The following is a 26,369-nucleotide window of genomic DNA, read 5'->3' as shown; positions in this document are numbered from 1 at the left end:
AACTACGAAAAAAAGCAGCCTTGATGTCTCTCGCTTACAGGCTGCAGCGCCAGGGGCGTGCCTCCACCATGTCGGTTCACAGAGTGGTCACAACATCAGTAACATACCTGCCTAGTTAAAATATCAATCAAAAGCGCGGGGCCCCTTGAAGCGCGGGGCCCTAGGCAGATGCCTCGTCCGCCTGCCCCTAAGCACGGCCCTGCATGAAAATATTCTGTGCTGTAGTCTCACACTCATGTTTATTCCTTGTTACTACTTAAGGAGCATAGGGCCGCAGTGCGCGCTCACACACACACACACAAAAATGGGGGGCAGGGACAATACTTTGTGCTTATTTAAACTATTTCAAAAAAGAGGAGAATTAGAATTACCATTTTTTTTTTCTAAATAAATTTCAAGATTCGCGTGAAAGTGAGATCTCCTGTAAGATAGCTTGGTACCTTCTGGTGGTCATAAGGAGCATAATTAGCATAGTACCATACAAACTACAACTGAACATTACCTTGACTGTTATTGTTTGGCTGGCTTCATCAATAACAATGCTATCTGTCTTGTTGTTACATGTGTCAGCACTTTGCTGCCACTTCTGTAGATCTGTAAACATACTCAGTTGTTGCAATGGCAAAATCAATTTATGTATGAATACACATACACATCAGTAGATGTAAATGTTTATGAACATGTGCATATCTATGTCTTCTGTGTTTGTGAATAAGTATGCATACTTTTCATACAAGAGTGGAAAAGAATGGGGATGGAGAGAGAAAGGTCAAAGAAAGAATATCTGCCAGTAAGGCAGACGATAAGGCAGAAAAATAGTGTCTGAAAGACATTCTTTACCAGGATTCCAATGCAGAAGGGTGAGCACACTGTCAGAGTCACTGGGATCATAAGGGTAGGTCACTGTGAAAGGTCCTGGCATTTCCACTTGCCCCACAGATGCTAAGGAGAAAGAAATGCTCTCTGTGGGTGAGTATGAAGCCCTGCAACACACACAAGTAACATACATGATTGGATGTGGGTGCTTTCATTAACTACAAGTAATTAATAGCAAGCTTGTCTAGCCTGATAAAGAGCTTCCATCATAAAAAACAAAAGTGTGTCAGAAAAATCATGTGTACCAGTAGCAAAATCTTAACGTAAAACCCATTATCCCCTGCACTTGACCCTGGCACCTTTGAAAACCCCTTTCTAGTGAGAGCTTACAGCAGTTGAAAGACGCAACCCAACAGAGATTTATTCCAATAGATATTGATCTCTGGACACACTGCCAAGCTTGCAAAGAAGGTTTTAGGCTTGTATACTAGGAGAAGGAGAGTGAAAAAGAACAAGGATGAGGGTGAATCTAGGACCTGCAGCATGTCTCCCGACAGCTGCCTCTTGAAATGCATCTTTGAGTATCAGTAGTATTGATGTGCAGACAGCAGCACTCAAAAGCTGCTGCAAGGATCCACAAGGATCAAGTATTTTGTCAGTGTTTATGCAAAAGACAACATAAAGATGGACAGAGAATAGGCTGAAGTATGTGGATTCATGAAGCAATTACATCAGGTTCAGATTACCAGTAGAGACATGTCTATAATGCCATCAAATGTATCATTCAAATATGAATCTGTACTGATCTATCCTATGAGAAAGCAGCACAAAAATCTCCAGCATCCTACCTGTGTGCCAAGATGCGATCAACCGTGTCCACTGAATGAACAGTATCTTCAGGGTTAGTCAGGTAGGACACAAAATCAGTAGAGGCCACAGAGTCATACGTAGCATTAAGGTCTGCATGTGTCAGTGGTGTAAGCACCACAGTCTGTCCAACAGCCATACCTGTCAATGTACAATACTTTGTGAAACATGTTTCAGAACCTAGGCCAGCTATATGTGTAATAATGAACAAAAAAGTCTTTACTTCACCAAATCAAGCAGGAGCAATATACATTTATTTTTCTTTTATTACTTTTTCACTTTATAATTGAAAAAATATTTGTTGTTATAATCAGTAGTTGATGCTAATGGTGAATTCCTCTCTTTTGTGTTGCAGACACACTAACCATTGGGTGTGTTGATAACAATGTTTGAGGTTGATCGTTTCTGACGTCTGGCTGTCGACAGTGCCAGCTGAACACTGCTTCCATTACGAGACACTGCCTGCTCCGAGTGGTCACCAACAATGAGAACACTACCCTTCATTTCTGGTCCAGTACACCGGGCCTCATTGCAGGCATCAACATACAGGAAAAGCTCACTGCCTGGAGCCATCTGGAAATCTGGACATGCACAAGAAAGGAAACAAGATGAATGGCAGACATGCTACAAAAACTGATCAACTGTTTGACCAGAAGGATGAATTTCAAAGCTTTGTTAACTCTCTCTAGGACTTAGACTGTAATGGCATACAGTAAAGACAAACGATTCGTTCCACATTTGAGTAGCGAGAGCAATTTTTTTTATTCAGTTGATCGAAGAAGAAAGAGGAGAAAGTGTGAAGAAGAGAAGCAGAAGGATGAGGAGAAGAAAAAGGAAGAGAGAGAGAGGACGAGGGTGAATGAAAGACCTGCAGAATAATGTCTTCAGCTGTGTCCCTATTACTCATTTGTCTACAACAGCAACAAAAAAGTTATGATGTCTTTTCACAAGATTTGAGAAGTGATAGGAAACTTCCCTCTTTGTATCTGTTTTGAATTAGTAAAACAAATGTGATATTTTACAATCAGTAACACTTTCAACAAAAGCTCTCTCTGCAATTCAAATGGTAAAAAATGTTGCTTGGTTACCTGAAGGAGATGCTGCTGTGTCACTGCCATTGGTACCAGGGTGGCTGTTTCGCAAATCTATTAGTTTTTCGTCATTAATGTAAAGGCAGCCATTGCGAATGGAGACCACACCTGACATACTGGTGGCAACGAGTGTGCGTGGCAAAATATCACAGCATCGACCCTCCTTTTGGCTGCCTATGCTGATGTCTGCATCAAAACCATATCATCAGACAAAGTACTGCACACACTTCTGCAGCTTATAGACTAGTGCTTTCAGTAATCATCAGTTTACAAGAGATGTGCAACTGCAGACCCCATTTTGCGTTTAGTTGACTACATCATAATTTTGTTTGCAGAAGACTGAAATTTTAAAAATATGATAAAACCATTTAGCTCAGCTTCCAAACTGAACAGAGTCCAAGAATTTCTTTCATTGCTGAATAGCTTACAGTATTCATCAACAGTAGGATCAGCGCTGACTTGCAGGTTGATGCTGATGGAGTTCTTGTCACTAGATTTGCGTGAGGTGACTGGTCTGGTATCTGGATCAAGTTCCTCTGTACCATTCATCTGCACTCCAATGTCATCTAGTGCTGGATTCTCCAGGATGGCAAGAACTCCTGTACATGGTCAAGAATGGCAAATGAAAATTTGAGACATGTCAGGAGGAAATTTTCAATCCTATTTCTGAATTACTAACTGAACTGGTTACTGTTGTTGAAAATCTTCATTTTAAAACATTTTTCATGCAGACAAGTATCATCATTCAAATCTGTTAAATTATTCACTTTATAAGTTAATCACTTAGTTAAATCTAACATCTTCTAAAGCTAAAATATTTCCCCACTTACTCGTAGGTACATGCACACAAATACACCATACATATATTTTTGCTGCTATCACCAAAATGATTGCTGGTAAACATTTAGACACTACAAACACAAATAAACACTCTTGGAGTTGATAGCATATCATGATCACAGACGGAGTAGGTAAAGTCATGAAACTATGCATGAGAGATAGAAAACCCTCACTTACCAACATGGTCTTCATAGGTTGTAGTCAATCCAGCAGCATTGGTACAGCGAACACTGACGTAATATCGTTGGTTGTGGACAATAATGCCCTCCAAACTGCTGTTGATGCCTGAAGGGTTTATCCCTGTTGATGTGAAAGACTGAATGTCCTGACCTCCTGGTGTTGTGCCAATAGCCCACTTATATTCCTGTAACATAGCAAATTGTCTCAGGGCTTGAAGAACACATTTCTAGAACCTTCTTAGATAAGATTAGCACAATAGTGAAGCTTCACTTTGAATGTGATAGCTGAAAAACCACCATTTGTACGTGGAGTAACCCATTTCAAACATTAAAATATTCTTTTCTTCATCTTTTGGAAAGAACAGGAGGCTAAATGTTCAGTCTAGTGGCTGGAAATATTTTGCACATAACAAATAATCTTTTTTTAACTGAAGTCAGTAAAAAATTTTAATGCTGCATTAGAGTAATTATTTGTGAATAGCATTGCATTCATTCACATACTAAGCTTTCGATCAACCAATCTATCCAAATAGATGCTTATTTAACATCCTCTGATTTTCATCTCAGAATAGTATAGGTCAGAAGTGACACAACTCAGATGGGTATATTCAAAATTGAAAGTAAAGACAGCTCACCATCACAGAGCTCTGGTTGTCACTGCATCCATAAACAACTTGTATTGTCGAGTTGGAAGCCATTAACTTCTCTACAGGCTTTGCCTCACCATGAGCAGCATCCATGTACAGAAATAGTGTCTGGTCAAATATGGGTGGTGTCTGATCAATGGAGAAGCCATTGGATGATGCCATGGCTGTTTTCCCTGACCCCAAAACTGCTTTCACTGAAACCAATTTCATTATGAAAATTTAGACTTTCTGGGTAATCCTCAATCCATTTTTTATTGGTCACAAAACTACAATTATGTAAATGAATTTCAACAATTCTACACTAGTGTGCTATCCATTTTTTTCTTTTTCAGCATCTCAAGCATAATCAATATAATCCAGACTCCTTTTCCAATAAAAATATTTCTTAAATCAACAATGTTCCTGTAATGAAAGTGTTAATGTCACAATTGTCTGTTTTTTGATAATGTCTATCATGACAGGTGAAAACTAACATAAACCTTATCTCAAATCAAAGACTGATTAGAAAATCCGTAACAGTTACAAGCATCTGTCATTGAAGTCAAACATATTGAGGCTTGTTGGACCAACGCTTTCAGCGTGGATTGTGTCAAGATAAGGGCATAAACCTGATCCTAGTGCAAAGTTATATCAGATTATCAGACATGCAAAGTGTCTGTTTACCAGTAAAGAAATAAACTTGTGGCTGCTCATCTCCATCACCAGTGTCTTTCACAACTTGGAGTGTCAGGTTTCTGAGGTTCAAAATCAGACCTGAAGTGATGTTTGCATCACACTTGGGATCACAGTTGTATCTGCTACAGTCTCTCTCACATGGAATGCAGGGGGAATAAATCTGATAAAAAAAAAAAACTTAAATTTTTTCAACAAGATGACAGAATTTTATGTACAGTTTGAGAAAAATATAATTGCAGATAAATCCAAACCAAATCGGAGCATCTGTAGCATGTGCTATTATTCCCATTTGTATACAGACATCAAACAGCAGTAATACATACACATACACACCATGCACACCCATGGGCTCACCCCAAGTCCCTGCCCAAAAAACCCCGAAAAACAAAAAGAAATGCACACGTAATGATACATGTGTCTACAAATATTCAAAGCACACACAAGCACAAACAGATGAAGATATATTGGCATCACACACCTCTGTAAATGGAACGACATTATCCAATCCCACAGCAGAGCCAATGCCACCCTCAAAACGAACAATGGGATTCTGACCACCACGGAATGGATCACCGTAACGGCAGAGAGACTCTTTAGGAGCCGGCATGATGAGAGCTGAAAAAGTGGCAAAGGTCTGCCACAGAGCAATGCTGGCGTAGGTGACATTAGGAGAATTCTTGAAATTCTTCCAGTTCCACACATTAAGTACCAGATCAGTGTCTTGACTTAGGTCTGGAATTCCACAGATTGTGGAGCTGAGTTCATGGTCGACATAGACACCTAGGCACTTGGTTGGCTGCAAAAACAAGAAACAGTGTGGTTACTCTGAGAACTTACTATTCTCACAATAATTATTATTTGACATTAACTCATGGGAAATTGTTCAATTTTGCTTACATTTCTGAGGTTGCTTTTGGATGACAAACTATAAGATCTATCAGAACTAAATCAATTCATACCAAAATAACCACTTACTACATGTAACATCTAGGATTGTCTCAGCAAAAGCAAAGCTGGTATTAACCCACGTGACTTTAGCAAACAGCTCACTACTGGCAGGGAATCACAGAGAAATCGGAAATTTCAGTGAAAGAGAAGTACTAAGGTCTTCATATGAAATGTCCTATTCTTTGTAGAAACTTTAGATATGAGACACTCACAGTGGTTGCCTCATCTGCTGACTCATAGAAGACCAGCTTGTAGTGATGTTTTTGTATGGTTGGGTCAAACTCCAGCAGTCTCATCACAGACTTTGGCTCATATGTGACCTTAGGCCCATAGGTACACCAAGTTACCAGGCGCCCTCGGAATCCATTGGAATAATCAGGATCTTGTGTGCTCACTTGAAACACATGAAAAATGTAAAATAAATGTATAGAAAGTGTCTTTATCTTTTTTGACCCTGTACATGGTACAGTTTCTCTCTTTCTCCATCAAGAGTCTAATGCACAAATCCTTCAGTTCAGCTGGTTAGTGGTAGGTTTCTTATTTTTGAGTTGTTGTTGCCAGTTGTCACTTCCCTCCCTCCTCTTGTTCAGGACTCAGCACATAGTATACATTTCTAACCAAAGTAAGTTTTCCTAAAGTAAAATAAGTTTTAGGAAGGTTAGAAAGGTATGCCAATTGTTATGCCCTCCCATCCTCCCTGCAGGAAGGCGAAGCTAATTTCCTGACTGAAGAATAAAGCTCACATCAGAATCGAGCTATGTCAAGGCATCGTATGACCAGCAAACTAAAGACACCACCTGAGTTACAGGATCAGAATTATTATTTCTGGGGCTGATAGCATCCTTGGGTACTATAACAATCATGTTATGTTCACCACTGCTCTAGACATGCCCAAAAGATCAGTCTTGTCAGCTGTGACATTTATCCAGGTTTTTTTTTTTCCTCCAATAGCCAGAACTAGCGAACAGTATAACTGCTCTTCAACTGGTACCTCAAAGGATGAATGTATGTAGGATAAGGTATTTAGTATACAATGCTATGCTTACTATTTTTTAAAATAGAAAAATTTTGAAAGAATATAGAACTCTAGTATTGTACTAAGCTATGTGTTTCGTAGAGGGTAGGGGTTGAACAGCTCCCAGGACTGTCCCTTTCTCCTGCCGGCTGTGTGCGTAATAGCCAGCCTTGAACTGCTCACCCAAAGCTACTGGTGACTAGACCTATTGTTACACCCGAAGTTACGAAGTTGCCTGAGCCACCTGGGGAGACCATGACCAGACAGGGCAGGGTAGGTGTGACCATGGGAAAAGAGGTGGATGGTTCTGAAACTTTTGAGAGAAGATAGAATAAGAAGAGTAGCTTGAGGTTTGAGGGAAGCTTTTTAATCAAAGACAAGGGCTTACGGGTATACAGCTGAATTCCACAAGCAGGTGCTTCAGGAGCAGAGGCTGTTAAGAGGTCATCACTCAAGCCATGGTTGAGCAACTCTTCTTTCTTCTTATCTGTTAATTTTACCACTTCTCTCTTTTTACGTAAATTCAAGACATTCTGAACTGCGGATATTTCATCAATGTTATCACCAGTAAAATCCACTGAACGCCTGGTACGTGATGGACCTTTACCAGCAATGTAGCTGTCACAATCCAAACAGACGCTGACACACTCCTGAAATATAAAATAATTACTGAGATTTAGTCTGCTTAAGAGGAGAATAATAATAATAATATGTTTGTTTATATAGCGCTTTTCCCCACCATTAAAGGTGGGATCAAAGTGCTTTATTAAAAAGAAAAACATACAAACATAATAATAATGTGGGCCAATTTCTTGTTTCCCCTTTTTCATTTCTTCTGTGGTTTTTGGGTGGCAGAAAATGTTCTACAATGGGACAAAATTATTAGCTAGTGTATCAAGTAAGCCAGTAAAATATTGAACAAATAGAAAAAAAGGATTGATGAGAGCAACTTTCTTCCTAAATTATTCATTTAACAGTGATCAAAAGGTCTTGCTCTTTAATTCTTGATGTACTAAAGCTATCTATTTATTATTATTAATTCATTTCCTACTGATTGCGCTGAAAGGCACTCTATTATCAAAGTATGCACTCTTGTCAACAAAATAAAAAGGATATTTATAATATTTTCATAAACATTTTAATTTTTAAAACTTTTTATATAATAAAAATGATATAACAATAGAAATTGTTCACATCAGTTGGTGTATTCTTACAACTGTACGAGGGTTGTCATAACAGCACATGCAAAACTCCTCTTGGAGTTTCACAGTATAGTCAAAGTGTGTCATACTACTGGTGTCTCCATCCCACAGTGTCACAGCAGTCACTGCTTTGCCATCACCATTTGCTGCTTTGATGCTCATCTGTGCAGAAATAGTGTCTGCTTTATTCAGTAAACAATCTATAAAATAGTCTGATGAGATTATGGTATGTTGAGCGAAAATACTGAACACACAACCTGACTATTTTATTTTCAAGTACATGAATAATGGGGATTGAATGCTGAAGATAATGCAAAAAAAAAAAAAAAAAAAAAAAAGAAATCTTTCGCCTAATTTAATTCTTGAAATTTTCAGATAAGGCTCCTTTGATTATTCCTGTAAATACAGACTTGATCCTCACCTCATAGACACTATTTTTAAGCAAATCAGCTTTATGCAGTAAACTTGTGCCATACATGTGCTGTAAATTTGTGTCACGGGTCAAAGTAACTGTGACTTGTGACCCATCAGAAGAGACCACAGCTTTATGACGGCTGCTGATGAGGTCAAGCTGTCGACCACTTGTATCAAAAAGATGGCTGCCTTCAAGATATCTCCAACCACTGTCTGTGAAGAGAATGTGTCTTGAGGGACATGCTGAGCCTTGGGGCGTTGGATGATGAAGAACTGTGGCTGAGACAATACAAGATCATTCTTGGTAATAGAATGTTTTCTTTAAAGAAAAAAGAGGACAGAAGAGACAGACACTCAGATGAAAGTGTATGTGTACACATACAGACACAAATACCTACCCTTCCACCCCACATCACACACATGCATGCACACTCCCCCACACTGCATTACACACACACGTGCAATGGCTGTATGCATCATGCTAGCAGTACCTGTCACTTCAGTGTTGGTATTAATCCAGGTAGCCTCTGTGTGGAAATCTCTGCCAAGTACAACTCTGCCAGGTGTGGGACCAGAGGTGTCAAAAAGTATAGGGCTTGATGTGACACTTGTTGCTAGACCAGCTTTGTTTGTTGCAGTAATTCGTACAAAGTAGGGATGTCCATCCTAAAACATTCACATTTAACAATGAAACAGTCACAAATATACAATCAGGTGTTTTAAGTGTCATGTATTTGACAATGACAACATTTTGACAATGCATATGGAAATTGTACAACTACTAAGTGCACCATAAGGTAACTGAACAGATAATTATAACTGAATATATAATAATAACTGAATAGATAGAAAATCTAGTTTTGCAAATTTCTCTCTAGTTCAGTTGAATATTTTAAAATTACATTTGTATGATGGTTGAGTAAGAAACTCAGAAATGTAAAGAGTTAAGATTTGTGCAAACACCAGCAATACATATAAGAACCAGTAAAGATCAACACTTCCTGTATTACAAATTTAACGTGTAGTTGTATCAAAACATATGTAATATTATCATTGGACTTAGTTGTTCCATGTGACTCCAAGTTACATGCACGAGATGGAATCGCACTTTGATCATTCAGCTGAGTCATGCATCATCCCATTTTTCCTTTGTTACAGTCATAACAGTTTTTTAGGTCACAAAAAAACAGAATAAAGGGAGATAAAATCAAAATGGTCGATCATTATGTCGCCTTCCTGATCAACATCCCTCAGACTATTTACCGTAAGATCCAGATCCCTAAATGTGTAGGTGGTGAGTGTATAGTTGATATTGACAGATGCAATCATGTCTCCTCCAGGCTGGACAGTTGCATCACATTTTATCTGAGCCAAAAGTTCCAGTGTATAAGAGATCAGTGGTGACTCATCATCCCAGAAGTTTTGCCACACAGCAGTAACTTCTCTCTTGGATGGGGCAAAAGTCAGTGCCTGTAATTCATAACTGGTCATTTATATTTTGTAAAGGGAATCAGTCCAGCTACAGACATTTACTCAGGTCAATCCTAAACTAAAAAACACTGTTATATGTCTCGTACTTAGTTTTCTTCACCATTATCATTCAAATGAATGCGCTAACCATGTCAAAGTATGGTCCAACACGGATCTTTCCAGAAGAAGGAGGAGTGACATCTATATGGAATGATGTGGACACCATGTGGCATTCACCAGATCTGTCCACACCTAGACATATATTTCCATGCACACTTAAACTTCTTATCACATATCTATTTAATTTTGAAGCCATCTTAAAATATTCATGCACTACAGAGTAAAGTGTGAACAAAACTGTTTGCAGTTTATTTTAGCCATACATTTTCATCTGCTTTGATGAAACGCGTACAATTCTAAAGTGATATATGATTTTCAAAAAAAAAAAATCATCTGTTCAGACTTGACACAAAAACTACAAAACTAAAAAGTCAACTGACACACAGACTCAAGATCCCAAACAATTTATTGCTTTTATTTAAAATGTTTGCTGAAAATGTTTCATAGGATATGTGCATTTTCTGTAACAGTTACTATATAAGCAAATTTATATACTTAGGTCACATCAGTAAAAGTACTAAACCTATAACATGTGCATAGACATCTGTATTTTGCATCATGCTGATATTGGTGAATGTGGCGTAAGTATTCATTCCAGTGTTGACACAGTCAGCAACATCAAACAGTTTTTGGCGATCTGAGGTGCTCATGCCACCACCATCAACCTAAAGCATCAAGAATTTTCAAACATTTAGTGACATCCATGACTCACTAAAGCTATTTTTGATAAGAGTTTACAATGGATAACAGCTGTGTTAATTTAAAACTTTATTTATAGCCAAATTGTTTTAAGGCTATAAATTTTAGTCTATCTTTATGGTTTGCAAAACCCTAAATTAATTGAAAGTTTGGTCTGAAATCTGCCGTTGTTAATATTTGTGAAAAATGCAAACATTTAGTGGTGTCAGAAAGTCTCTAATTGCTCTCCCCTGACATTCTACCTCTGCCATTGGTATTTCATGCATGTTATTGGATTATTTTGCTATTTAACATTTTTTCCTTCATTATGATGATCACACTGCATCTTGTTTGCTTATGCTATCCTCTACATTAATAAAGAATTGTCATTGTCACTCTCTTTCTCTCTCTCTTACACTCACACAAACCACCTTTCACAAAGTCTAATTCAGTCAGTGGAATGCAGTGAACTATAGAGACTCACAAACACTTGGCAGGAGCTGTTATCCACAGGTTGTGTTGACAATGCAGCAAAATAGAGGAACATGCCCACGTTTGACTGAAAGCCATTCCACGTAAACTGAACCTGGTTAGTACTACTGATGTACGAAGCAACCTCTATTCCTCCACCTGCACAAATTCAAGGTCAAAGCAGTTCTAGTCACTCGTCATTGAATAGGATAACAGAAATATGTCGAGGTGGAAGGTGTGATGAAGCACAAATAAACCAAAGTACCCTGTTACCTTGATACCCCTGATGTCCAACCTGAACACAAGTACTCAGAGATATGGCTGTGCCATGAGATGATCTGCATCCATGACTGTATATGACATTCTCTACGTTTGTGACAAGCCTTTTGCCCATTTACTACCAAACCATCACAACCACTAATTAACTTCCTCATTGTCCAAGAGGATTACGAAGAAAATCTTAAATAAAAGCCACCAAACAGGTGACATTTAAAGAAAAAGGTATGAAAAAATGTAAATTTCTTTATTTATAAAAGATAAACATGAAACATACCTTGAACTCCACCATCATATCCGACTGAGAAACCATTGGATGTGACCTCTGCAATGGAGTTACTACTGCTGTGTGCTCTAACACTGAAGTAGTACATGGCTTCGCCTGGCACCAGGTCAAGGTCATAAAAAGTCACAGATGTGTTCTGGCCAACTTTTGTCCATGGCACTATGTTGTCTCTAGTGCTGTCATAGCGACGATCTGTTCCCAGAGCAACTTCATAAAAGGCCACTTCCTGTGAGGACTGCATTCCATTTTGTGCAATTTCTATAACAACTGAAAAAGGACGAAGAATTGCTTAATTGTCAACGCAGACTAGAAGAATAAATAAAGAATTTATAACCTTGTTCTGTAGTTTTGAGAGTAAATTATCACTGCTATTTCTGGGCCAGTCTTGTCCTAATGTGGATATAAAAGCTAATTGAAAAAGTTATATATTTTTTCATCAACAAGAAGTAAAATTTGTGACCACAAAGTAATTATGAACTTTGAACGTATGATTGGATCAAGAGTTAGAGGTTTCACATTTGTTTATTGAAAATGAAAACAACTGAAACAAACCACAAAAACTTTAGGATAAATGATTAAATGGTAGTAAAATTTGAAGGAAAAAAAAAAAAGAGATAGTAAAATGTTTTGCATCTGTGAAAAATGGGTAGCAGAAAAGGCAGTTGCATCATGCATGTTTCAAGCATTCTCACTTGAACTGGTTTCATTTTGTGACACCTGGCTGGTGCTACTCTTCTCGCCAAAGCCGTTCCAGTTAGCTGAGACTCTTTTGTTTGATGGTTGGTAGCTAAGATCAAATCCAGTTTTGCTTCCATCGAACACCTGTGCATCAAAAAATTTATAATGCAAAACCCTGTCCTTAACGAAAAAATATTTTAAAGTTAAAGCAATTAAAACACAACAAAAACCCATGTGAAACTATGGAGTCAACCTAAATATCCTGTCCTGCTGAGGAAGATAAAAATATGCAAACAAATGTGACTGCACAACCCACACAAAGTAAGCATTAATTTTTGCTTTTTACCATTGACCAGTCTAATGGTAGTCAAGATCAGACAAGATCAAATATGCTTACCAGTCCTGGAATAAGAGAGTCCTGCTTGATAGTGATTCCATCTGATCGTAGTGTGTATGAGTACCCAAGAGCATTTGTGACTTTTAGAAGTTGGTAATATGTTTCCAAGTCCAACAGAGAAAGACCATCATTCAGACCATTCATTTTCCCTGAAAGTCAGAACATGGGAATCAACAACAAGTCTAACAGCAATGATCAATAATGATTGCAGTTTGTTAACAGTTGGCACTGGTCTGTAGACTCCAAAAAAAAAAAATCCTTTATCCAAGCACTTTTCTAACCAAGAAACCTGGTAAAATATTTTTCAAAGATGAGGCTATTACTGTTTTACTATAAAAGATATACTAATAAAAATCCAACCCTTCATAAATTGAAAACACCCCATGCTCTTTGATATACATTGCATTGTGTTCAAGATAGTTGTCTCACCATAAGTTTCAGTAAATTCTTGTATCCGAAGACCGTCCACTCTCTCTATTGCCCACTGATAGCTAACTGCTGGACAAGGGTCTCCATCAGTCTCCCAGGAGGCTGAGATCGACATCAGATCTGTCTGGTAGTCACTAGAAAACAAGCACAAAACATTTCTTGTAAGAAAATGAAATTAGAACATGTGAAAATTACACTGAATCTCTCTGAAAAAAAATAAGCCAGCCAAAAGAAGATGGTGAAATTATATTTATCCTTCCCATCTATAATTATCCTTATTGTGTATAATTATCATTACACTCTTTTTCACACATTATTTACTCCGCTGTGAAAAGAAAATTTTGCATGCAACGTTTGGACTATTATTATTATCATGATTTATGTTCTGTATATTTCTTCAGGTCTTTGGACTTTTTACCGCGACTTAAACGTTTCTAAAGATCAGTTTATGAAGAAATCAAGTAGGAAAAGCAGTCTAAAAGGTCTCTACATAGAACAGACATAATATTTGCTGTTACAGAGCCACCTCAGTGCATTTGGAACACCGTTTTTCATCAGCATACACCAACTCACAGGTCCCCATTGGTGCTGTTGCCATCCCACAAAACAACCGGTCCAGCTGGTGTCAGCCCCTGGCTCAGGTAAGACATGTACACACCATTGGAGGTAGCAACAGTTGAGGCCCCAGCACCATTTGTAGCCTTGACACTTGCGAATATCTACAACGATACAGGTATACCAATGATTTCTATAAATACTACATTAATGCAGCAAATATTGCTGCATGTGCTGACTATTCTGGTATTGTGCACAAACTAAATTGTTAACCTACTGTACATCCCTGTAAATGTTGGTCCATGATACACAGGTTTTATAATTCATTTTTAAAATGAACAGTGTTCCTCCACATGCACGTGTTCTCATCTGCTCACCTTTGTTTGACCATAGAGGTCAAGTCCACTGACCAACTGATACCGAACACCACTGGGCACCTCGTGAAATTCTTTGATCTGCCCACCACCAGGTGTATACCCAATTGCAACTTCATATCTGTTGAGCAGAAATGGGAGGTAGAATATATTACACAAAAGTCTTTTTAAAGTATGTTGAAATATGTGCATTAAATATGCATTAACATTTTATAGACTGAAAAGATGGAGAGGCAGATTGGTGGACTTTACATTTTTCTAGGAACAAAAATACCATGCACTTACTTGCTAATTCCAGTTTCTGGGTCTTCAAAGGGTGACCAGGCAACTAAAACACTAGTCAGTGATTCCTGACATACTATGTCAATTGTCTTGCACTCTGTTAAAAAAAAACAACCCACCCAAAACAAATAAAAAACAAACAACAACAACAACAACAAATTATGTAAGTATGCATTTAATGTATGAAGTGTGAAAGTCAGATTACTTCTTACAAGTTTCTGATACCACTAAAGTTTTAAAATGCATTTCTCACAAATATTAACAGCTGCAGATTTCAAACCATGAAAATAAACTGACCTACGAGTCTGATGGAGAATTTTAACATATTTTAAAAACTTACATTTACAGCAAATTTATAAAGGTACAGGATAAACAATAAATCACAACAATTTATCTAAGTAAGGAATGAAAACATTTTTTACCATCTTGGCTATTGCAAGTGAAAACATTGGCCAGGCTGGTAGCTGTAGCATTGTCAGCGATGATAATGTATGCATCATTAAGTTCTACCACAGTGCCTGCAAGAGGAGGACTTGTATCCATGGAGATAGGATGTGACTGTGCCATTGTCGTCAGACCAATAGCATTTTTAGCTACAACTGTAGCGTATACCTTGGTCTGGTGCTCCACAATGTCCTTCAGACCTTTTCATGGAAGCACACATAGTCATTATTCATCTACATCTACCATATCTTATCAAGTATAATGAATTTTCACTAACACAACAGGTCGTATCTAAAAAAAAATATATTTTTGGAGAAATCAAAGGACAATGATAAAGTAGCTGGCTATTTGTTTGGAGAGAATTGTGGATGATGGTATGGGAGTTTCTACAAGCCTCAACGATCTGGGGAGACAGGGCTGAAGGGACAGTTAGGGGATGTCTGTTCATTAACTAAAGAGTTGCTAGTTTCTAAATGGTCAGCACTCAGACATGACCATACTGTTTTGATAAAGCAATCTACAAAATATATTTCTTCTAGCTTTTTTTAAAAAAAAATTACAGTCACTGACACAAAGAAAAAGGACTTTTTGATTTACCAGATACAGTATAGCTGGTCACATGTCCCTCCATGATCACAGGTGCAATAACATCATCTAGACCAGGTTGTGTGCCCATGTAGAAAGTGAAGGAGGTTATTGGAGATTGCAAATCCTCAAAACCTGCCCATGTGCACTCCACTTGCGAATGAGTCTGTATAAGACATGCACACAAACACACATGCTAACATACATGATTATGCATTACCAGGAGCTACAAAAAATGTACATAAAATGAGATTTAGATTCAGAAACTTCGATTTGCTTAGTGAAGCAACATTAGCTTTTTTCTCTCTATCCTCTGATCTTCTAACCTGGATGAAAGAAGGGCACACAACTGTGCCTTGATCCGGAGGGCTAGTGTCCACCACAACAGTGGGAGAGATAAGCTGAGTTTTGAGTCCAACAGAATCCTCTGCCCAAAGTGTCAATATACTGGGACGACCTGGTTTGTAAATAAATCAGAAAGAGTTAAGCAAACTGCAGCAAATCTTAGATACTAGTTCTGTCTTTTTAAAACAATCATTTCTAGACATATTGACATTTTAAAAGAAACAAAAATATAAGAACATCTTTATCACACACACACAGAGCAAGAGAAAGAGACTGGGAACACACACACGAAGCATACAGCTGAAGTAGAGGTTGGATTAGATGCCAGCTGAAGGCTGACTGATTAACAGCGCTGATTGGTGCGCAAGTTTGGTTTGGTCCAAGGGGATGGAGGGGGTCATGATGAGAAAGAGTTGCCTTGTTTACTTTTCTTGGTTTTCTTGGCAGTAGTTGCACTATTACCTGCAGGTGACCAGCAAGTGGTCCCCATAAATAAAGGCATCAACAACCTCCAGCTATGCATGCAGAGTTCTCTTTGCATTATGTGTGCAAGCATATGTCATGTGGTAGGTTGCCAGTTTACAAACCCAAACCAGTAACAGTAAATTTCTACAGGTGTGAGAAATAGACAGTTTGGGAACTGTTCGACCCCTACTCCCTACAAAAACAAAGACATAGCTTAGTACACTATGAGAGTGCTAAACTCTTACCAAATTAAAAAAATAAGTTGTAAAGAAAAAAAAAAACCCTGAAAATTAACACACATCCCTAGTTCACCCTGATCTAGCACTTTAAAAGCCTTAACCCCCTTAAAGCCTTAAATCTCAGTCCAGCTTTTCACATAATTCAAACCCTAAACTTCTCCTATCGATGTTCTGAAATCGATGTTCACAGTTTCTGAAAAAGTACATGAATCAGCTCCCCCTCCCCTGCTCCCACACACAAAAGAAAAGAGATTATGAAGAAAGTGAAAACAAAAATTCACACAATACCATCTGTCTTCAAGTCAATTCGTCCAGAGGGTAAAGCAGCTTCCCCAGTTTCAGTTACAGTCACCTCTGTGATTGATTTGATGTCAGAGGCACCAGGGTAAGAGCCAACAGAAAAATGAAGTTTTTTCACAATACTGTCTGCATCACCAAATGTCCACCTAGCCGTGAGTGCATCTGGCTCCTGCTGGTAGAAAACTTTCTCTGGCATCTGAAGTGTACTTGTGTTTGTCTCAGATGACAGGCTGAAAACAGCAACAATGTCTCTCAAGCATGTTGGACATCACAACTGCCACACATAAACAATGCAGAACTGGAAAGAAGCAATGCACATCATTGATGGCAAGGCTGATGTCAATAAAATAAGACTAATATGATGCTTTACCACAGTTATATCCACCAACTGCAGGACTGGCAAGATCAGATCTGCAGTAAATTGTGGTTCAATTTGTCATCTGCTAAATGCAATTAGGCATGCACCCAAAAGTAACAGTACAATAGTTGAATACACAATAACTGAAGGATTCCCCACAACATTCAATTAAAATCTTGACCTGATGAGTCCAAGCTTGGGTTTCTCTCTGTCAACAGTGAAGCCATCTGATGTTGACTGCACAGCCTGACCATTGTTGTTGAGAGCACGTACAGTGGTGTAGTATTTCTTGCCTGGTTCCAAGGGCAGCACAGCATGAGCAATGCCTCGACTGGCTATTCCTGTAGACCAACATAAAATTACGGTTTACAAAATAAGATCTACCAAAAAACCACACAAATTAAAATGAGCTGAGCATCTTTCTTATTTGCTGACATTTATTACAAGAGCATTTACTACAACCACTACCATGCTCCGGAAATGCTCGTGGCAGTAAGGACCCCAATCATAAATAGACATCCTAGCGATAAAGCCAAAAACAGTCACATGCCTGGTGCTAACAACTGAAAGACCCACCCATGCCAGGTGTTTGGTCCTCTTCCTCATCATGCACAATACCCATGGCCATCAGAGGCAGCACATCTTCAGCACCAGGACTTGAACCTACGGACCAGTCAAAGTGCGTAAGACCATGTAGGTGACTTGAGAAGCCGCGGAACTGTGCTGTGACACTCCACATGTTACTCTGATAGTCCTCATCGTTCTGGCCCGCACTGCTCAAGAGAACAGTGTCCAGCCCGCCATCGACTACCACACCTGCACACAGTCCAATAGTTACCATGATCACTCACAGCATCATTGCGTCATGCTTGTTTTATTCCTAATGCTTCAACAGGGGTGTACTCCTGTCTAAATTTATGCCAACAAAACTCTGTTGCATATTTTCTTCATACCTTAACAAAAATACATCAGACCCCTTACCACACTGTGTTGTAAGCAGTACATATAAACTGATGAACATAGGTGATATTCCCATTAATACACATGAATATAAAACACTAATGAACTACTCAAATTTTTCTTGTTGGGAGGCAAGATTCCCTTGAAAAGAAAGAATGTTATGATTAATAGCCATCAGCTCTTCAGTACTTATATACCTGCTTTGTCCTCTTGAAGTACTTTGATCTTCTTTGAAATTAGTGACGGACTGACATTCCCTGCACCATTGTAAGCTCTGACAGTGACGTAATACAAGGGAATGTCAGTGTTGTTGTCTGTGAGTTGGAGGTTCAATCCTGAGATATATCTGTCCTGCTCTTTACCCACATTCCGCCAATCCAGCACATCAGTGGCACCTAAACAAATTGAGAAAAGAACATCCAGAAGAAAGCAATATGCCTAAACTGTATGCTGAACTGCAGGACAACCCAGTTACAATTACACAGGCATCTACAAAGACCTAGGGAAGGCACTGTAGCCTGTTGGCTAATGTGATCAGCTGTGAAGCAAAAGATTGCTGGCTTCTGACCTAATTGGGCCTGAGGCTAGTTAACTCTTCCACCCACTCAGAAGGCATTGAGCAGAAATGGGTACTTGATTTAAGACGAAAGGGGAATGCTGAGCTCTGCTTTCCACATGCCATGCCCTTGATATTGTGAACCTCTTTATGTTAACAGCCTCTATGGCCACTGGGCTAGGGACTTTTTACCTTTTATTACAGATGAATGTAAGTTACTTTTATTTTACAACAATGAGAAGCAAACTAAACAATAAAACTAATTTATAGCACTGCTATGAAGCAAGTTTATCTTGGCTGACCTGGACTGGTGCCCACAGCCACCTCATAATGATCAATTCCACTCTCATGGTCAGTGGCCAGCCAGTTAGCCTTGATGCCAGACTGGTCACTCTGAAGAACATAGCCATCTAAATCTATCTCATCTTCGGTGGAAAGAACACCAACATGCACCCTCTCCATCTGAAAAAAAACAAGCAAGTCACTTTTGTGTAAATACTAGAGAGCACCACATGAGAGTTAAGTAGCTCAGATCTCATTAGAGTAAACCCGTTATAAAATTAACAGTAAAGATATAAAAATACTTCAACACCTTCTAAGTGTTGATGTAAAAACCAACACACACATTCCAAAGTGCTTTACAGCAAGCCTACAAACAGTCAAAATATAGACATGAAGTAATGTAAACTATTTAAATTGATTAATGCAGGGATGCCCAACCTACGGCCCGCAGGCCATATCCGGCCCGCGACGCGGTGCCATCCGGCCTGCGAAACTTCTGCCCATAGTGCAGGAAATCGCCATGTTAGTAATAAAAAAAAAGACCTAAAAAAACGAAAAAAAGGAAGAAGTATTTATCCCTATGTATGGGCGTCTCTCAATCTTTTTTTCGATGGACGAACATTTCGATTCAGTTCTCTGACTTGGTGTCTCTACTATGCAGCCGGACATTCAGAAGTTGGTTTTGGGTAAACAACTTCAAATATCCCACTAATTACTACATAATTAATGGTAAGTACAACTTGTTTCTAATAAAAATGGTATCTGCTCTATTTTTTTTTCTTTTTTTGTATTTTTGCGTGAAGCGGCCCGTGTCACGCATGTCGGAAATGTGTATGGCCCTCAGGCCGAAAAAGGTTGGGCATCACTGGATTAATGTAACCTCCACCAACTTGTCAAAGCTATTAATATTATATAGCACAGATTATTTGTCAATTACGTATTCATCCATCTATGACATACCAGCATAATATAATCGAAAAGTTATGTCAGAAATAATTAATGATCATTATAAAATTTACAGAGGGAGGAGTGTTGTCGACCAGAACACCATTTGTATCGTAGGTGGTGACAGATCCTGCAGAGTTGACAGCAGCCATGCGAATGGAGTATCGCAAACCACTGGTTAATGTAAGGCCATTCACCATCAGACTATTCCTTTGTCCAGATGGTAGGCGATTCCAATCATTTTTTGTTGCTAAAAATAAAAAACAAATAAAAATAAAAGCACATATAGTGCAGTTATAATAATTAAATGTAAATATTTATAGACCTATTAGATGAAAACAATTTATACTGAAAACTGCACAGCAGCACATATACCATCATTTGTTCGACAATAACTATAAGCATTAAATGCATCCACATATTTACACACATATGTCCACACATTTATGACTTGTAGCCTCCCCTTATTTTGAATAGGTCTATCTAATCACTTGAAAACTGTGCCCAACCTGGAATTATTTGTGCATGGTGTCCATGCATTGTCTGGTAGACCTGATACTTGTAGTAGTCAATGCCAGATTCATCATCATGAAATTCAAATTTGGCTGAAAGGCTGGTGATGTCAGACTGATGTCAGAAGGGGAAAAAAACCCAACAGGATATAAGGTCACCTGATAAGTTATTTCAGCAAATAAAAAACAAAATTTAAAGCCATGTATCCCATTTAAAAGTGATACAAACATTACATTTAAAGCCCTTATAGAAATGTAACAGTGCAAATCAGTCATGTTTGGCTCTAACAATGCTCTGTACAAGTAGATACCATGATGACCACAAATCAACTGTGGTCAGATTGCTATTGGAAGACACCTGCCTTGCAGGTGAACTGCTTTAAATTTTAGATCCTGTGCAGATTCCAAGTCAGGATAACTGGTCGTCACATATTTTGTAAGGTTCATGACACATTAACAAAAACAACTTTGTGTATTCAGCAACTATCTTTCCTGTCAATCAAAAGTCTCCTGGCTTGACCACTCTATGAATCCTGGCCCACCCAGTTTGTATTCCCAGTGACTTTAGGATGCGATGCCTCATCCTTCTAAAGGAAAGCCAAGCTTATGGGAATAAATAATGCACATAAATTATGCTGCAATAACCAACTGCATCCATTAACAGAAATTTCTTGCCTGGTATTCAATATCTGAACTTCCTAGTCCATCCCACAAGCTGTAAAGTTCTGGTGGAGTCAGGTCTATGATGAAGGAGTCTGTCTCAGAAGTAATAGTGTTGAGAGCACCATTGCTGACCCTCAGCTTAGTCCTGACAACATCCCTGTGTCTAAGGCTGAACCTGTGTTTCTCGAATGTTGTGTCTAGATTTACATTCTCCCAGTCTTGAAGAACCTGGAAGTTTGTTGTGAGATTCCTGTGCAGAAATTAAAACTGACCCATCAACAATACTTTTAACAACAATGACATGTTACTTTTGTTTAGGTGTCAGTAAACGTGTCTTTCTACACTCTTGCCCCCTTCCCCTCAATGTCTTTCTTACCATATATATGGTTAAAAAGGGTCTCACGATGTTGCCAACATAATTTACTCTCTCTTCCCTTTCACTCCACTGCACACAGTTATCTTTTTTCTACAAAACCTCTGCTTTCCAGCTTACTACCAAAAATTTAAGATTCTCATTTTAGTAGAGTTTTTGAAAAGTATCAGAATGAAGATCAAGGGCATAATGAAAAATACACTTCATAGAAAGCATTGCTCAATCAAGCACTTACTCAGCTCGTTCAATCTGCACTTCATACTGCATGATGCCTGATTCTGAATCGCTGAAACCCTGCCAGCGAGCTGCTACTGTGGACTTGTGCACACTGAAGTGAAGGTCCTCAAAGTTCTCTGAGAGACCATCGATAACTTTACCTTCTTTAGGTGGTGTAAGGTCCACAAGAACTGTTAAGACAGAAATGTTAGGTTTAAGCTTCATTAATATAACCACTGTAACATTTTATTATATGATCGCTGAACTTAAAGAACTTGAAATCTGGCACCTTAAAATAGGCTGTGATAAGTTTTGCTGTGTGACAGACTTAATAACTCTGCTTGAAACAAGTGCTAAGTTTTAGCTTCTGGTAAACTAAATAAATAAAATATAAGTACCTCCATCTGAAATGCTTGTCACATTGAGCTGTTTATGTCCCCCATTGAAGGCCACCAGCATAAAGTGATATGAGGTGTTGTGCTTCAGAGAAGGGTTGCTGAACTGAATGCACTGCATGGACTGGCGGCGGTCTAGAACTTCTAGCTCTGTCAGTAACTGGCCACTAGCTGATGTCACAGCGCCCATGTAGAAACCAATGCCTGACTCAGGGTCAGTGAAGTTATACCAGTTTGCACAATACTGTTGAGAGAAGTTTTTTAACTCTGACAAACCTTTATGGCTTTTGTTTTAGAAAAGCTGTAATGCATGCTATTTGTTGTGGTAGTGTTATCATTCATTTTTTTAATACTTAGTGAACAAAATGTAAAGCTTCAAATTCTAATGTAGAAATGATTTTCAAAAGTTGCACCCAAGTCTTTTTAGTTGATGATTTGAACCCATTATTTACTTTTTGTGTATACAACAAAGTGCAATGCACAACAAGTACACTTGGCTATTTTTCTGTGTCTTCTTCTGTGGCTGCATGCAGGAAGACGCTCAGTTGTGTACAAGAACAACCCCCTCCCCTGCACTAAACCAAGAATAACTTCACCATGTTGCTGTCCTTGCTGTAACTGAGGTCATGTCTGGTCAGTGGTCCATCATACACTTTGCCAACAAGAGGAGGAGTCATGTCCACAATGATGGGGCTGTTTGCATGACCCACGGCCTGCAGCTCCACTGCATAACATAAATAACTTGTTAGAATATGTTGAAGTATAGTCAGCATTAAAAGTTTAAGACAAAAATAAAACCTTTTGCACATCAAATCATTTTTCCTAACATGAATCACATTCTTGATCAATTTTTCTCACTTACCATTGTTCTGCACTCTTATCCTGATCCAGACAGGAACACCATTTATTATCTGATTGGTAATGCTAGCTGGGCCCTCAGTTTTGCTTTCTGTATCTGCCTCTAACCATCCCAGAATGTCACAGTTGAGAACAGTGCGCCCCAAGCAGATCCATGCACTTTTTATGTCGGAGTGAGGGTCACTGGGGAAATATTTAAAGAAATAACTTCTAAAATCATATTTAGCTTGTTATGACTCTGACATTCTGACACTCAGACATGTACTAAAGACAGACAATAGCATGCTAAAATTGTGACATATAGGATCTTTTTCCAAATTAGAAAACAAAAGTTATCAAAGCTTTGGACAAATTTTTCAAAATTAAGATTGAAACACATTCATTAACCTTCACAGGAGTGTGTCATACTAGCCAAGCAGCCAGCCAGACCTCATCATTGCTATGCCCAGGAATGCAGATAGAGCTGATGTTATGTTTGCTTGCACTCACCTAGCATTGTACTTAGTAGTGATCAGATAGGTCATCTCATCATATCGTGTGCCATATACTTCATATATGACAGGAGGAGTCGTGTCAATGACATAAGGTGTTGTGTGACACACAGTTGTGGCTAGAGGCCCTCCATACTCCACTTTATTCAAGGCACGTATTGTGACATAATACTTGCCATCTGCAATTTGATCATAGCCTTGAAGACCATGTCATCCACTTTTGAACATAAGGAATAAACTGCAAACAAGCATCCACTGATTACTACGGTTAAGTATAAATTCTGTATTTCATACTTCTGTCCAGAACACCAAACCATAGTAAAAGGAACAAAAGGGGATTTTTTCAACTCACCTGGGACTTTTCTGCCTTCCTTCATGTTCATGATGCCGGTGTGAGTCCACTGTGTCTCGTCATCTAGTGGTACCAAGTGGCGGTGTGGATCATGGTACTCATGAAGCAGCTCCTCGCAGGGTTTGCGACCTGCTGTTAGTGAGTATCCACGGATACTGCTCTGGTCATCATGAAAGCCATCCCAGTTTGCTGTAAGAAGATCAGAAAGGAAGTGCAACCATTACTGGCAACCATACAAAGCGTTTAAAACCAAAATCTTGTAAGCTTATTTCAATCACAGCTTGGCAGTGCACTGTATATAAAGAAATAAGACTGCATTGACATTTAAACCTTTACCTCCTTTGGCACTCAGCAGAATGTCGATCACTGGTCACCAGTCATTAAAGATCATGTATTATAATTGGATGCATAGAACTGAAAATGACTGCAGTTTCTTTGCACCTGCTTACCTGATATAAATGTATTAGCTTTGGTGTACATCAGATCCTCCAGGGGTGTGTGTCCATTGAACAAGTTTTGGAACCAGGACCATCCACTATGACCAAATGGTTGGAAGCAAAGGGTCCACACACGACACCACTTTCCCCAGTCATCCTGACCAGCTCTCTCATGTGGTAGATTCTCCAGACAAGGAACTACCTCCATATATGATGTGGTGATATTTACAGGGCCTGAAATGTTAAAATGAAAGGTGTTCAAGATGCTTAACCTTTCATATGAATAGGATTTTTCTTGAAATAAATATGTGAATAGTTTAGTTAATTAGTTATTCCATCAACAAATGTTTCAATCAAATGAATTTTTAGTGCTTGCTTTTAACTTGTAACTTGGACCTACCTGGTGATGGTGGTGTTAAATCAACCAAAGTCCCCTGAGAGTGGATGATTCGGCTCATTAGTAAGCTGTTTTGGAGATGAAGGTTGAAGAAGTAAACAGAGTTGTGCAGCATAGGTTTTGGAATGTTTAGCTGGAACTGTTTGGCAAGGCCAACACCAATCCGCTCGTAGTGTAATGTGAGATCAGCCTGAAGATGTGTAAATATACAGTATATAAATAAAATTATAATGAAGCTTGAGGTTTACAAACAAAAGTTACAGGGTTTGTCTTCTATGTTCAAGACAATGTACAAATGTCTCCATTATTTTAATGAAGATCTTAATCATTAATAGTTTTACAGTTCCTTAAAAATATTTTAACAGATTTAATAGGAAATGAAAATCATTATAAACTAAGTTTTACTTCAGATGCATTTGAACATCTGTGTATGCATGTCCAGAGATAAAATAATGAAGATTGTCATAAATATCCAAGGTATATAAGCAATATTACCTAACTTACAAATAAGTACAAGCAGAAAACGATGATGAGATATGCAAACAACAAAAGATGTGGCTATGTGAAAAAAAAAGTCAAACCTGTGCCAGTTTATGGTCATGCCCTATTATGGCTGCCAACAGCTCACAAGCACCTTTACTGTGGTAATTAAAACTCATGCACTTGAGTTCAGGGAGAAGAAGACACTGGCGGGCACATTCCCCAACATGCTGAGCAGTCAATGTCCGAGTGACAAAGTGGCTTGACTGTGGAACCAGCTTTCCTTTCTTGAAGTCTGTAAACTGCTGTAATGCCTTATTTCCAAATGGATCCCCATTTGCTGTAAAAGAAAAAGATTTTTTTGTTTCTAAAGTACCTGCAAAGGCCGGCCCGCCTCCTGTCTCTGACCGGCCGCCGCTGGCGAAGGATAGTTATATACTAACATACAGTACTGGGTAAAACTGAGTTAACTATATTAGTCCGGCCCTCTAAAACCACCCCAATTTCTCATGCGGCCCCTTGGGAAAATTAATTGCCCACCCCTGTTCTAAAGGTAGTCATACAATGTTGGAAGTACCCTACCTTGCCATATGAAGAGAACACATCTATGAATATCACATCAACACCAGTAACAAAACAGTAACCATCTTTACCATAAAATCTTTACCACTGCAATACCAGACCACTCAAAACAACTTTTTTTTTTGCTCCTACCATTTATTAATGCTACTGAATAGTGAATGTGAACTTTATGACATTTTGTTAGGCTTCATTTAATTTTATTATAGATTACTGAGTTGCTGCAATGCCCTGCCTAGAGTCAATCAAGTACTACTGTGCTATATATATTACATATTTTAACAATATTTCCATGTGGACTATGCATACATGCACACAAGACACATGACATATGCACACACTAAATAAGAACAAAGGACACCTCACCATCATACGCAGGTGTTTGGTCATCACTGAGGTTCAACAGCTGTCCATGGGTAGACACCAT

General features: G+C 38.6%; 1 protein-coding gene across 1 annotated transcript; it reads right to left on the bottom strand.

The window, feature by feature from the left end:
• Positions 1 to 394: 394 nt before the first annotated feature.
• LOC112556024 lies at positions 395 to 26,369 on the bottom strand. Its single transcript, XM_025224634.1, has 47 exons — positions 26,309 to 26,369; positions 25,465 to 25,703; positions 24,887 to 25,073; positions 24,499 to 24,720; positions 24,050 to 24,238; positions 23,696 to 23,876; positions 23,211 to 23,389; positions 22,945 to 23,072; positions 22,352 to 22,592; positions 21,973 to 22,144; positions 21,377 to 21,614; positions 20,699 to 20,816; positions 20,264 to 20,439; positions 19,265 to 19,424; positions 18,604 to 18,801; positions 18,023 to 18,262; positions 17,628 to 17,787; positions 17,077 to 17,318; positions 16,066 to 16,196; positions 15,752 to 15,905; positions 15,133 to 15,354; positions 14,714 to 14,807; positions 14,432 to 14,549; positions 14,073 to 14,218; positions 13,500 to 13,633; positions 13,071 to 13,219; positions 12,688 to 12,817; positions 11,987 to 12,262; positions 11,447 to 11,592; positions 10,808 to 10,949; positions 10,313 to 10,416; positions 9,958 to 10,164; positions 9,186 to 9,360; positions 8,702 to 8,973; positions 8,293 to 8,442; positions 7,467 to 7,728; positions 6,276 to 6,457; positions 5,594 to 5,911; positions 5,104 to 5,275; positions 4,429 to 4,634; positions 3,792 to 3,978; positions 3,203 to 3,373; positions 2,772 to 2,960; positions 2,049 to 2,264; positions 1,665 to 1,824; positions 841 to 983; positions 395 to 594 (listed from the first exon to the last, which is right to left on the bottom strand). The coding sequence occupies exons 1-47, from the start codon at positions 26,367 to 26,369 to the stop codon at positions 395 to 397; spliced, it is 8,487 nt and encodes a 2,828-aa protein (XP_025080419.1).

Source organism: Pomacea canaliculata, unplaced genomic scaffold (genome assembly GCF_003073045.1).
Source record: "Pomacea canaliculata isolate SZHN2017 unplaced genomic scaffold, ASM307304v1 utg290_pilon, whole genome shotgun sequence".
NCBI classification, from domain to species: Eukaryota; Metazoa; Mollusca; class Gastropoda; order Architaenioglossa; family Ampullariidae; genus Pomacea; species Pomacea canaliculata.
This window is presented reverse-complemented; position numbering and strand designations above follow the sequence as displayed.